The sequence below is a fragment of the Nothobranchius furzeri genome, chromosome 7 (genome assembly GCF_043380555.1).
Source record: "Nothobranchius furzeri strain GRZ-AD chromosome 7, NfurGRZ-RIMD1, whole genome shotgun sequence".
Classification (NCBI taxonomy): Eukaryota; Metazoa; Chordata; class Actinopteri; order Cyprinodontiformes; family Nothobranchiidae; genus Nothobranchius; species Nothobranchius furzeri.
Genome location: NC_091747.1, coordinates 40,293,273 through 40,307,996, shown reverse-complemented (window position 1 = coordinate 40,307,996; position 14,724 = coordinate 40,293,273). Strand labels below are relative to the sequence as shown.

Below are 14,724 nucleotides of genomic sequence, written 5' to 3'. Positions count from 1 at the left end.
TATTTCCTGCACTATGTGAATTTCAAACCAACAAGCATCCATTCTTCAGAACTTGGATCAAAAATAACAATTCTGAGTCACTCACTGCATCTCAAGGAAAGGCACCACATCCTGCTCCAATGGGAGGAAGCGCCTCTGGTGCATTTTAAAACCTGAGGTTGATTGCTTTCCTAATGCGTCCATAGAAATTGATATTCTGTTTACTTAGCATGGTATAAACATATGCAGCACCCAAATAGCCTGGGAGATTATTGTGGAAGAAGGGCTATTTTTAATCACACTCTGGTCTTAAATGGCTTAGGAAGAAAAGAGGGTCTCAAACTGGTCACTCCTCTAAATGTGTAATTCTACAAATAGGGTTAAAATTCACCTAAAGCATCGTTTCAATTGGGCATTTTCTCATTTTCATCCTCATGCCTTCATAGTTATTTAACTAGAACCAATGAGACCTTTTCAAAACTCTGGAACAAAAGGTTATTTTGCAGCCTTATTGACAAGAACACAGTTCCACATTGACACATGTTCTGCTGTGTTAGAACACAACTGTAATGGTTCGTTGTAGTGATGAAGAGTCTGCCTCGTTGCCACTAACAAGAGGCACAAATCAACAGAAGATAAAAGCTTGAGGTCTGAGGAGAGCTCACGTTGCCTCTGAGTCAACAGCGCTCTGGCTGCCGTCGGCCAGATCAGAGTGGAGTCTGGGATTTGAAGGTGGAGGCCACAGGTGGAGTTGAAAGGAACCCCCATAGGTTTGTAGGAATAAGATGGAAGATGGCCGACAGCTGCATGTGTTCCATGTGAAAAAGAAACCGCCGCCCAAATTTTACTTGACACAATCTGTCACACATTCTGTTTGAAGAAAACATCAGGTGTGTATTTATCAAGACAACTCAGCAGAGATCAGTGGAAATCTAATAAATCTCTTCTGATAGACAAACCTGACTCGACGAACTGTAGCTTTGAATGCTGATTGTTTTTTTTAAACACGTTCTTTCAGATTTATCAGCTAAAGAAGCAAAACCAGCTTTTCTTTCATCCACGTCTTTGTGATTCTGTAAAGTATGTTGTGTTGCTGAGACAGTGTCCTGTTTTGTTCCTTTTAGGGACCTCCCGGAGCGCTCGGAGCAGAGGGCAGGCAAGGAGAGAAAGGAGCTAAGGTAACGGAATCACAGAGGAGTCATCTGGGCTCGTCCTGGGGTTGCTTCTCATGAAAATATAAAAATAAAAGCATAAGAAAAGTAGTTTTTATTACAGTTTGTTTTACCATCAATACAAATTTATTTACACATATATTTAAGATGATATGCATTTGTATTTTATTCTAAATAGCTAGAATTAAAATTAAAATTGTTCATTTCCTAAATAAATTAGGAGATGCAGTTACTTTCAAAGTTTATGCCCCATTGTTATTGCTACAAGGAGCTAAAATGTTCCAGGAAATACTTAAGAGAACCTCTTTTTTGCTACTGTTTTAACAACAAATGTAAATCTTTTCAGCACATTTTATTGTGCAGATGTATTATTGCATTACTGTGTCGTTCATTAAACCCTTTGTTCAGTTTTAGTTAGTTGCAACCATAACTTTTGTTGCCTCCTGACCAGGACGCCCTTGAAAATGAGGATTTTAATCTCAGTGGAACATTCCTAGTGAAATAAAAGATAAACAAATAAAAATACATTTTAAACCCTGCTCTGATGGGAATCATTCTGGATTCTTGAACAAATCCTGTTTTATGTAGCAGCTTTTCTAGATGCTCTGAAGCTGTAACTGACTGTAAAACTATCCGCACAGCTTTGCTCTGTCTATAATCTGCACTCAGCTCAGATTTGGTTTGTTGTTTTTTATTTTTTTCATGTTAACATTTCAGCTTCCTTTGTATTTTTTGTACACCAGACTAGGGATGCACCGATACCAATTCCAGTATCGATATCGCTAAAAGTTAACCGGTACCAGAAACCAATACCAATGCAGTTGCCTGAAAGTGGCTTCACTGTTTTTGTCATTTCTAGTCACCTAATATTTTAGTTTTGTGATCATTTCTATTAAATTTAATTTATTTCAAAACATTTTTATCTGCCTCACAGTCTTCCTGTTGAAACAGAGAAGAACATAAAACCTGTATTCCAAATCATTGTTTTTTTTTTTGTTTTTTTTTTTTTGTGGTAGAAGTATTGTTATCTGTAATTGGTATCAGCGAGTACTCAGATCTAAGTATCGGTATCGTATCGGTTTGGAAAAAAGGTGTATCGGTGTATCCCTACACCAGACGTGTTGGTCAGTATTCATGCTTAGTTACATTGAAGATATTTGTGTTCATGAATGTCAGAGTTTTAGGTCAGAGTAGTCCTGAGGAGCAGAACAGAAAGATGCAATAGTTGCTTTTAAAAGCAGAAACACACACAAGCACAACTCTAGTCTACAGGTGAAACTCAAACAATTATAATATCCAGAAAAATATCATTAATGTCAGTAATTCAACCTAAAAGGTTAATCTATTGTATGAAATAGACTCATTACAAACAAATCCAGATATTACATGCCTTTATTTGTTATAATTATGACTTCAAATCTATTCAGTATATTTTGAAAAAGGTTCAAATTTATAGACTCAAAGTGTCACACTCTAGTGAGCTAATTAATCCAAGGGTGACTGAGCCTTTAGTGGTTTCTCAGTTTAAGCTGAATTACTGAAACAAATAAGTAAATCTTTGCACCACATTCTAAATTGGTCTGTGGTACTGGATCGATCCAAACCTGGCCTTTGGTCTCTATAAAAAGTTAGATTTTGTGCAGACCTTAATGGTCTCATTAAAATACACAGCTGGTATAATTTCACACCTGAAGCTTCAACTAATAATTCTATAATCCACCTGTAGGGTGAAGCAGGTGCCGAGGGCCCAGCGGGTAAAACTGGACCAGTTGGCCCCCAGGGACCTCCTGGAAAGCCCGGTCCAGAGGGTCTACGTGGAATCCCTGGCCCTGTTGTAAGTCACAACAATAATGCTTGCTCTGCAAACACAATCAGCTGAAATACAAGCTGCACACTTGAAGTCGACACACATAAAAGCCCTCTTAAGCGTGATGATAGACTTCATGGAATAATCAATACTCCCATTTGGCTTATACTTTAGTTTTACTTGTTAATTCCAGCACACTTTGCTCCCTGTTTGGGCTATTAATCATGGAGTTGGGCACACAAAATCAATGGTAGACCAGAGAAAACACAGCAGCCCATAATGCTCACTACAACTAAATGGCTTTTCACAGGGTGAACAAGGTTTGCCTGGAGCACCGGGACAAGATGGTCCACCAGGTCCACTGGTAAGTACATAGCCTGTCCTCCCTGCATGGATTTGTTATCAAACTGCAGTTTGTTTGTCTTCTGTGTGAAGTAAACATGAACTTCAGGACCAGTAGTCTCAGTGAGCTAAAGCAACAGTGACCAGAGCTCCTGCTTTATAGATTTGCCCTAAAAAGTATGATGTTATGATATAATTCATTTATATTGACATATCAGTTAATATTTATTTCTATTTATTTGTTTTGTCATATTTGACATTCTTTCTCAGTGAAACAATTTTTTTTTATCTTTTATCTGTCGTTACCCAGGGACCTCCTGGTCTCCCTGGCTTGAAAGGTGACCCTGGATCCAAAGGTGAAAAGGTGAGCCTGGTTTGTCTAATCATATTATGGTAATGAGTAGGGGTGTAATGGTACGCTAAACTCATATTTGGTTCTGTTCAGTGTTTTGAAGGGCGATCAATTCGGTTTTCGATTAATTTTCGGTATATTATTTATTTATTTTTATTTATTTATTGGTTTGTTTGTTTGTTTATTTAATATCTGAAGCAGCTCCTATAGTGAGCACAACCAGGTGTCATCACAGGCTGCTAATCTAGCATGATGTATTTAATTATTTCACAGAGTATTTGGGCCACAGACATATGTACGTAGATGCCCCGTGAACCAAGGGCGCCCCCAAGGGGTGGCCAGGGGTGGTCATGGCCACCCCTAGAAAATTGCTGGCCCCCTCAGGAAAAGCCAGTGTTAACAAATTATGTTAGTGTTCAGTCAAACCATATATTGATCTTGTTTATTCAACACATAATTCTAAACAAAATAAAAATATTACAATTAATGAGTAAAGAAATAATCAGAATTTAAAAAATACACATGTGTCTGCTGCTCAAAAATAGTTTTTTTTTTATCTCCATAGGTTTTCTTTAACACAGCAACAGGTGAATTAACCCAAAAATATATTTTTAAATTTAAGTATGGATACCATTTTAAATAACTGAAATATATATTTCTGAAATGTTTGTGTTTGAAAAATTTATACGTACTGTTAATTTAATAAAAACGAATAAAGGAGCAATGCAGTACATTGCCACAGGCTAAATTCTCCCAGCCTTACCACAAGGACCAATTTGGTGTGCCACCCCAAAAATCTCTTTAGCCCCATCTGGCCACCCCATCAAAATTTTCTGGAGGTGCCGCTGCCGTGAACTGGTGCTGTCTATTGGAGATGCCGTAGTGGCTGACCCCAGTGCATTCATTTCTACTGAGGAAGGTGCTTACCCAACTAAAAATCACGTTTTATCAAGATTTTTTTTTCACATAATCAATCATAAGGTACAGCATGATAATTCAAATATAAATATAATTAAATAAAAATGAATATTAAATATAAAATCCTATCAGGTAAGCTAGAAAAGTCACTAGTAATCCCATGTAATCAGTTTTCAATTGTATGCTGGTTGTTGTTACCGTAGGCTGCACAAAAACGGCATAGTTGCTCACTCTGCATTGACTTTGGAGAGTGAAGAGACCCATCTAACATGGCGGTGACGCTGTTACACTCTCCAGCACCCAATGGGGCGTCTGCATACTCATGTTTACGATTTGAGCAGCTCACTCATACAGATGTGTTTGACGTGTTTTTATTTCTTAAAAACTCACCTCACACTGCCAGAGTTTCTTCTTTAAAACTCGTATTAAATAACGAGCGTCCTCCGCGCCGTATTTTTCATTGTGAGATGAAAACTTTACATCAGTTGTATCAGCGGACAAGTTCAGCAGGCATGTTTGTTTACATGTTTGCCGCTGCATGCCTGCACACTGAGAGAGAAGGGAGGGACAGGCGACACGATCGGAGTCTCTACACAGACTCCACAGCAGCAGCGACAGTCAGCTGGTTTGATCCGCTCCGAGAGATGTTGATCAGAATTTGAAGATCATATTTTTTGAATGGAGATCAGATGCTCGCAGCCATTATGCATCACTCAATACAGCGTCCATGCGAAAACTCACCGAGGAATTTTCATCCGCTGCACTTAAATGACGCAAATGTGTGAAAAATTAATTATTTCATGGAAAAAATAAACCGTAACGGTACGCAAGTGGACCGAACCAAACTGCCCGAAACGAAATGGTTAAAAAAAAATGGTGAACCGGTAATGAGTAAGGGTGGGTAATTTGATGAAGTGATCAACAATTTTCGATTAACCAAGCCCTTGGACGATCATTTTTTATGAGCGATATATTAGGCCTATGACTTAGTCTCGCAGATGACACATTGCAAACTTCCACGTCAAATCGTCGTCTAGATTTTATGGAGACCTTAATGGTCGTAAACGTATTTAAGTTACACATCCTCTGAATGCTAGAGTTCTTTTGATTCCAGTGACATGTGGCATTCAAGGAAACACGCTAATTACTTTTGTCGAATCATTGAGAAATTCTAAATAATGCCTGACTTACCATTCGTAGCCTCACATCATTGACAGAATAGAGCCATCTCCAACAACAATGGTCTTTTAAATGCAGAAGTCCAATAAAAGTACTCCAATTAAATAGTTGGTTTGCATCAAGTCTTGTGTTCACAATTCAGCATAATAGACAACGAAAACATTTAAAATGTCCCTTAGTTGCGTCTCTCATAGCCTCCGGTAGCATGCTAATGTTAGCTTCAAACTTTTGAGGGACATTTTCTCAAACTAATAGGTGAAGGGTTGCCTACCCCCTGCTGGGGCAAAATCATCAGCTATTGGCTGACAGGTCAGAAGTACTTCTCTCTGTTATATCATGTGTGTAGCGTGAACCAACTGTGACACATCAAATAACCAGTGAAATGTGGAAAACAATAAACTCTCACATAGAACCCTCATGGATTGCTTCTGCACACTGAATAAAAATGATTATGATTGGTGGAGGGCTCCATGCAGTTTGTCTGGCCCACAGAACATCAAAGTATCTCCTGCATGAGTGTATCACCCTTTATCATTTTTTGGAATGAAGATCTTCGCTGGGAACATTTATATACATCACCCAACCTTAGTTATGGGTATCAGAGGTGACCAATGTGGCCTTTGTCTGTGAGCGTTCAACACCAAAGGCCTTTCTAGCCCATTTTTGGGGGGTGCTAATGCACCCCTAAGTGGATGTCCTGCACCTCTAAAAGTGAAGTATTGTGTTATTTGTGGAGATAAAATATCAAGGTGGTGCTGCTGTTAGTCAATCAGTGGCGAGATGTCCGAACATCAGAAAATAAGAATCTAAATGGTGCTGTCCTCTGCTGCCTAGTCCTTCTGGCTCACTTCTAATTCCTGACACTGGAGTGCCAGGGCTTTTTTTCCACATAGATCGACTCATAAGGGATTCATTTATATTAGAGACCATTGCAAATGTATTTGAAAATAAAATAAAAATAAATAAGCACCTTATGTTTTTCCTGTGTTGAGAATAGCTTGGTTTTGGTTCTGGTTCTGTTTTGGGCAGCTTCATGTTGTGCTTAAGCTTTAGAGATTTTGAAACATCTCCCGAGGAATAACAGGGTATCAATTTAGGTTAGAAAATTCATTTGTCGTCCCTGCTTCTGTAGCAGGAAACACTTTCACCGGATTCAAAATGATGCGTCACTCAAATCTGGCCAATCTTGCCTTCTTGTTTGCTCCTACTGTCAGGTTTGCTGCTGAAGAAAAACAGCGTTGGATATTCAGACAGCGTGCATTTATGTGTTAAAATTGTCTCCCACACCCTGACTTGATGATTTCAGAGAAAACACTCACACAGCAGAGGCGCTCCCGTGTGTGTTTTCATTGCAGCCGTGCTGAGAGTTTGCCTGTTTAAAAGTGCTTCTGTTTGTTCCGTGAAATAGCCTCGGTCACTTTTAAATTTGCAGACAAGTTCTTTTGTGCATGTTGTAAAGGAGACGTTTCATTTACCTCCCTGAGGATCGTTTCCTGTAATGAAAAGTCGCCCCTCTCAGCATCACATGAATATTTTAGTCTTGTGAATGTTTCCGTTGTCAGACGTGTGCGGCGTAGCTTTAAAGTCTGTGAGGTCATTTCTGTTCTATTTAACTGTTGTGTGTTTGTTTCCACCCTGCAGGGTCACCCAGGTCTGATTGGTCTCATCGGACCCCCTGGGGAGCAAGGAGAGAAGGGAGATCGAGGTTTGCCCGGACCCCAGGGCACTCCTGGTGGCAAGGGTGACTCTGTAAGTGGCTGATGACTCTAGTCCCCTGAATCTTACTGAGCCTCTTGGCCTCAACCTTGATGACTTTTTAGCCCTTTTGCCCTCGGCCGTGGCGGCAGGTCAGACCACGATCACGCTGGACTAAAGTTGACTGAATTGTTCACTTAAAATTTATACTTACGTAAACTTCTGTGGGTAACCAAGACAACTTGTCGCCGTCAAACTATAGCATTCTGATGATGATTTAATGTTCCTAATATTAAACGATATGCTATTTTTCATAAATGTTTTGCTGCAGGCACCAAAATGTGTTCATTTTCTCTCCACGTCCTGTCTTTTGTGTTCATTGATTGATAGAAACAGGAGCGTCATTTGCTCCTAGCCACACTATTAACATTTGAACAGATTCTTCTTCTTTTCTCTCTGAGGAGCCGTTTTAAATGTAGGATCTGGACCGACGGCTGCCTTCATTCATTTCTAAATAAACTCATCAGAATGAGCGTTTAGCTCAGCCTGCCCTTCCTCAGAGCTTTAGAGTGACGCATTAGATTGAGACTTGGGTTTATGAAAACTTAATGTCCTTTTTTAATTCAGCTTTATACAGTTTTCATTCAGTATTAGGTCACCTGGATGGGGATATTTTGTTTTTAGACTTAAGATGGAAGTTTTTGAATTAATGTAAACACGTTTTTTATTTGTGTGTTTAGACTTTTACTGAGGAACGTTAGTGCTTCGGTGTCAGTTTTATAAGCTTATAAATTGTGTCTCTGATTTATTCATCTTCTTCTCGTGTTACAGGGTGTCAGTGGAGCTTCTGGGCCTCTTGGTCCCCCAGGCCCCCCTGGTCTACCTGTAAGTTGTTTACTTAATAACATTTATTTAATGATGTAGAGTTAGACTACAGATGTATTTTGGGTTTTAATTATGATCAATCAGATGTGATGATTCTATATAAGGATAAATATAAATATAGAGTATCCACCGTATTGATCTTTGAATGTTTAACCAAAAGATTTAGAATTCTTTGTTTATTCAGGGATTGTAAAACACTTCGTATTAATTCAGACAGAGTAAAGTAAGAAATTTATTTTCTAAACAATTAAAAACATGACAACTTGGAAACACTTTATGTTGCGGATGAATCTAAGTGGATGGATTGTGAGGTGTGATGATGTGTGAATGTGATGTTATCAGAACCTTCGTGTCTGAAGAACTGAGTTCTGAGTGGGAGTGAATTTGGTCTGCTATAAACTATGAGCGATGGTTTATAAAACCACATCAGACTCAGTCTGTCGAGTCTACTTACCCTTTCGAAGACCCCTACGGTAGATCCAGAATGTGCTGAAGTCTGTGGACCCCAAAGGTACCAAAGTCCGTAGGAGAAACCGCAGCACCACTAGACCGGTCTTCGAGTTGTCTCCAGGTCACGACAGGTCGTTATTTGTGTCTATGGAGGACTCTTAAGGAGTCGGAACTGGTTAGCTTTATTCTGAAGGAACCATTTGCGGTCAGCTGTAGCGTACAACAGGTTTTGACAGCTTGTCAAAAGATGCGATGGGAGAAGAGTTTTCCTCTGGTGGCCAGTCCAGAGTAAGGCTCAACTGACTCAACCCGGGAAGGGATTTTAGTTTTATTAACTTATATTACGATTTACTTGGCCAACCAGAATTTGACATGTAAATGGGTTTTGCCAACAAACCTCAGAAACCACACCTTACATCAGATACAGGAGTTCTGATTTGTGGAACAGAAAGCAATGTGTCATGAGATTACTTTAACCTTGTCTTCGTCATGTGTGTGAGTGTGTGAGCTGTCAGTAGATAGCGATTCACTTGTTAAATCAAACTTTACTGATCACAACATAATAATATTCATTTCAACGTCAGTAATTTAAGCACAGATTAATCAAAACATTGTTATTATTCTTCAACCATTATTATTCATTCAACCATATGATTATTTACGTATTTCATTGCATCATCCAGTATTCTTTATGATAAGGTACATTCTTATAAAAGTTCATTCTTCCTGTTCTGTGAAGCAAAGCAGATAAAGATAAGAGGAAACTTGAGTGGGACCTTGGTCAAGCAACAGAATATTTCTTGCAGATTGAAGGTTCCAGTTAAGGCTTATGTCTCCATATGACCGGATACTGGAGAGGTCAACCGTAGATGAAAAACTGGTAATTTCTGGACGCTACAATGATGATATAACTTTAACCAGTCAATGTTGTGTACTTTTTTATTTAGGGCCCTCAAGGTCCCAAAGGATCCAAGGGATCATCAGTAAGTTAAACTTAACTATTGTTTTATTAACAAAGAGGAATTTAGATACAGGTTGGGTAACGGTTTTCTCTTCATAGGGTCCTGCTGGTCCAAAAGGAGACACTGGTTCCATAGGTCCTCCGGGTCCTCCTGTAAGTGTTATGGACCAACATTTTCCTTTAGTTTGTGCTATAATACGCTGTCGGAATTACATGATGTAAGGATGTAAATAATTGTTTTCTACTAAATTAGGGCCCACCAGGCGAGGCCATCCAGCCCCTCCCCATTCACTCTCCAAAGAAGCGCTCCACTGACGTGCAGTCAGATGCAGCAGGTACCTTCATGGATTATGGTGAGGGCATGGAGGACATATTCAGCTCACTCAACAACCTCAAACAGGACATTGAGCGTATGAAATACCCCATGGGGACACAGAATAACCCGGCCAGAACATGCAAAGACCTGCAGCTCTGTCACCCAGAGTTCCCTGACGGTGAGTCCACCTGAGGTCCAAAACCTTCATCTTCTTGCTATAAAGTATTCTTGATGTTCTAGACTAAAGGTGCATCTAAGTATGCTTCATCTGCTCAACTGGCTGACTAACTTGTTGTCTGCCTGATGTTGAAGCCATCATTGGCCCTTTTTATATAATTAGTACTGGCTATACCTGTAGCTGATTACCAGCAAGACAAACACAACATGGAGTTAATCTGATCTTTTATTGGAGAATGTTATTCTATTGCAGTATCAACCACTGCGTCCTAAAGATAAGCAGATTCATCTTATTTAGGTCTGTTTCTTTCTTTTTAACAGCTAATTGCAGGAAGACAAACAAAAATGGCACCACTGTTTTTTCTGTACTTTTAGAATCATGACTTAAAAAATATAGTGATTTGTCTGAAAGAGAGATTTATCTCTACATTACGGATTTATTTAGATTGAAAACTAATCAGATAAATAAAAAATTAAGTTTGCTTTGGTCGTAATGACATGTTATACACTGTAAGTGTATGAATGCATCTGACACCGTTTTATGTGGACATGAGTTGAAATGGATAAACGGGTGTTTGGTTCCTCTCAGGCGAGTACTGGATCGATCCAAACCAGGGCTGCTCTGGGGATTCCTTCAAGGTCTACTGTAACTTTACATCTGGAGGGGAGACCTGCATCTATCCTGACAAAAAGTCTGATGGAGTAAGTTTGTGATGTTAGTGAGATGCTGAGCGAGTTACCTTGTTTGGCCCCAGAAGGATCCAGTGTGAAAAAGATACTCCTGTTTCATGGATTTTGAACTTTTATGCTGTTTTGTTCAACAAACTGATGCATTTTATGAATAATTCATAACAAATGAAAAAAATCCCAAATAACACATGCCTAATTTCATTTTGTTGTGCACAGGTGAGGTTATCCTCATGGCCCAAAGAATCTCCAGGCTCATGGTTCAGTGAATTCAAGCGCGGTAAAATAGTGAGTTTTCCTTTTAGTTTTCATCTATCTCTGTTCTTCATCCTTCTTTAGTGTAACAACATGCTCGGTAAATCACAGCTTAATACTCCCAGTGATTTGATTATTACATTTTTATGAAAAAGAAATAAGAACATGTTGTTTGCTGCCTAACTGTGGTGCATTTACAAACCAGAAAAGTCTTTTTTTTTTGTTTAAATTGGCTGATCTCTAGTCAAGTTGAAATCTGCTGGATTCCAGCTGATTTACTAGTAGAGGACTAGTAAGAGAGGACTGACGTGTACATTTGTTTCTGTAGAAACAGTCACAAAGCTGTCATTTCGTGGTGTTTTGTTTTATCTCACCACCTTCTGAAACATGTTTATTATATAATAGAATAAAACCATGTACATGTATTTGTAACCTTGGTTCTTCTCCTTTCCACCATTTCTCTTTATTTCTGTTCTGACAGTTTTCCTACGCCGACGTTGATGGAAACTCGATAAACGAGGTCCAGATGACCTTCCTCAGGCTACTAACAGCCTCAGCCAGGCAGAACTTCACCTACAGCTGCCACCAGTCTGTGGCGTGGCACGACGCCTCCAGCGACAGCTACGATAAGGCGCTGAGGTTCCTGGGCTCCAATGATGAGGAGATGTCTTACGACAACAGCCCATACATTAAGGCCATCTCAGATGGCTGCTCGGTGAGTTCTACATCTCTAGACACGGTTGGATCTTCTGTGTGGTGATGCGCTGTAAGCCTGTGGTCATCACCTGAAGATGTGTGGGCTGGATGGGGTCCATCAGTTCCTTCATTTAGGCCCAGGAGTATTTAAATAATAATGGATTAAAATTAATATGACATGGTAATTTTTACTTCCTATTTTGGATGCTTGAACTTTTTAAAGTGTGTTAAAAACTGGAAACACAAAGAGTAAACTAGCCTCAGTTATAACCCTGACTTATATAAAATGTAACAGAGTATTTTATTTGCTGATTCAATTTGTAATAATAGTAATTCAATTTATTTCATTTAGCCGCAGTATAATCTTCAGCAGTAATGAACCATCTTTCTTTTAGGGAAGATTGAACTTTTATTCAGTGATCTTCAGCTTTCGCTGGAGCAGTTCGCAGCCGAGTTTGAAGAAGCTGGGATGAGAATCAGCACCTCTAAATCCGAGCTCACGGTCTAGAATCGGAAAAGGGTAGAATGCCTTCTCCGGGTCAGGGATGAGGTCCTGCCCCTATTAGAGGAGTTTAAGTGTCTCGGGGTCTTGTTCACGAGTGAGGGACAGATGGAGCAAGAGATCGATAGGTGGATTGGTGCTGCGTCTGCGGTGATGCGGGCAGTGTACCGATTTGTTGTGGGGAAGAGAGAACTGAGTCAGAAGGCAAAGCTCTCGATTTACTGATCAATCTACTTTCCAAACCTCAACTATGGTCACCAGCTTTGGGTAGTGACAGAAAAAACGAGTTTACGGATACAAGCGGCCAAAATAAGTTTTCTCTTCAGAGTAGCCAGGCTCTCTCTTAGAGATAGGGTGAGAAGCTCGGTCATCCGGGAGGGGCTCAGAGTAGAACCGCTGCTCCTCCACATTGAGAGGTGACAGTTGAGGTGGCTTGGGGCATCTAGTCAAGATGCCTCCTGGACGCCTCCCTGGTGAGGTCAAACCTGGAGGAGACTTAAAGGAAGACCCAGGACACGCTGGAGGGACTATGTCTCTCAGCTGGCCAGGGAACGCCTTGGGATTCCCAGATGAGCTGGCCCAAGTAGCTGGGGTAAAGGAAGTCTGGGCCTCTCAGCTAAGGCTGCTGCACCCATGACCTGACCCCAGATAAGCGGCTGAGAATTGATATATGAATCGATGGATGGACTTTTATTCACCATTTTTAGGTGTTCTTCCTATTTTGTTGTTATTAAAGATAAATTCCAGGCAAAGAAGCTTTAAAAACCTTCTAGTTCACAGAAAAACTAAAACGTATTCATTTTAATTTGATGTCACAAAGTCTTGGCTTCTTGTTCTTCTGTTTTATTGCACATATCTATTTACACGTTCTGTGTTCTTTGGAGATGAGTAAAAACAATCATGTGGCGATTTTCTTGAGATCACCAGTCTAACACCACAGAGTTTCATTTGTCACTATGTATGTATGAAAAAGGTCTATTCCTGACATGAAAACACTCTTCCTATTTATCAGAACTGTAGCTAAAGTAAATATTTTGATGTTAAGCAAGTATTTGTTGTAGATTTTATGCTCTTGTATTTTTCTGAAATGACCTTGTGTTAATCTCTGTGCTATTTCCCCTTTTTCAGACAAGGAAGGGCTATGGAAAGACTGTGATGGAGATAAATACTCCTAAAATCGATCAGGTTCCGATCGTTGACGTCATGTTGACTGACTTTGGGGACCCAAACCAGAAGTTTGGGTTTGAAGTTGGACCCGTCTGCTTTCTTGGCTAAATAAAAATTATAAAGTAAAAAAAAAAAGACTTGATGAGGACAGCAAAGAAAGTCAAGTCGAGACGTTCTGGATGCCACCAAACCCCGTTTTTAGCCCTCACCCTTTCTTTGCCACATGCAAGTTTTGAGTATAAGAGATGGTGTAGCAAACATCTTTCCATGTATGTACGCGTAACCCAGGAAAATCCTCGCCGCCCTCGTAGGGCTCCAACCATATGACTCAAACACGTTATGGGACAAAGGTGCAGGACGAAGGAGAGCGTGGCAGAGGAGGAGGAACCGGAAGGAACCAACAAAAAGGAGTTCTAGTGACACTAAATTCTCCAGGTGCTGTATGAAAATGACTACAATGGTGCTTGATCTAAACACACAAAAAGTATATAGTGGTGCTAAGAAAGAAGATGTATTTTGATAATTATTACAAAAATGTAATTATTATTTTGTACAATACTTTTATTTCTGAATCCACTCTCAAAACTTGCATGTGTGTCACATTCTGATTTGAGTCTTTTATTTCAGTGGTTCAAACATAAATGGAGAACGTTAAAACCAGAACCAATCAAACGTGCATTCCTGACAGCTTTGTTTCATTCACCACATTCTGTCTACATGTCATAAAGCAAATAAAAACTTAGCATTCCCATCATTTTCCATGACTAAACTAGACTGTAGGCCCTTTGTATATACTGAAAACAGCTGCAACTATCACACCAGCACATTAACGGTAACATCTCCCACTAATGTGATCCTGTGCTTGTAGGAGGCAATTACGACATCCATTTTCCTTTATTTAATTCCATTTGTTGCTTTTTTTTCCTTTGACAGGCTTCTGTTTTGGTTGTATACCTCAAACTTTCTTGATAACCTTTAAGTTGAAAGGATACTAAGCCCTGTATATACCCTGTTAAACAAATAAGTTTATATATTTTGGGTGGGGATTTTTTAAAGAGAGAAATAAGTTAACTGTTAGACATCCACTGTTCAAATCCTTTCTGTGAATGCAATGAGAAGCCCTTGCGGTGACCCATTTTTGTAACTAAAGTGAAAAAAATGTTTTATTGTGCTGTTTTGTTTTG

At 39.6% G+C, this 14,724-nt stretch overlaps 1 protein-coding gene across 10 annotated transcripts in view; it reads left to right on the top strand.

The window, feature by feature from the left end:
* col11a1a (collagen, type XI, alpha 1a) overlaps positions 1–13,788 on the top strand; it is a 75,425-nt gene extending 61,637 nt beyond the window's left edge. For all 10 annotated transcript variants that reach the window (XM_054751325.2, XM_054751324.2, XM_054751318.2 and 7 more), the window contains 13 exons: positions 1,104–1,157; positions 2,878–2,985; positions 3,269–3,322; positions 3,611–3,664; positions 7,391–7,498; positions 8,276–8,329; positions 9,727–9,762; positions 9,840–9,893; positions 9,994–10,234; positions 10,823–10,935; positions 11,140–11,208; positions 11,657–11,890; positions 13,502–13,788. In XM_054751325.2, coding sequence (XP_054607300.2) covers positions 1,104–1,157; positions 2,878–2,985; positions 3,269–3,322; positions 3,611–3,664; positions 7,391–7,498; positions 8,276–8,329; positions 9,727–9,762; positions 9,840–9,893; positions 9,994–10,234; positions 10,823–10,935; positions 11,140–11,208; positions 11,657–11,890; positions 13,502–13,648 — 1,326 coding nt within the window. In that variant the 3' untranslated portion in view covers positions 13,649–13,788. The remainder of the gene's footprint in view (positions 1–1,103; positions 1,158–2,877; positions 2,986–3,268; positions 3,323–3,610; positions 3,665–7,390; positions 7,499–8,275; positions 8,330–9,726; positions 9,763–9,839; positions 9,894–9,993; positions 10,235–10,822; positions 10,936–11,139; positions 11,209–11,656; positions 11,891–13,501) is intronic.
* Positions 13,789–14,724: the final 936 nt, after the last annotated feature.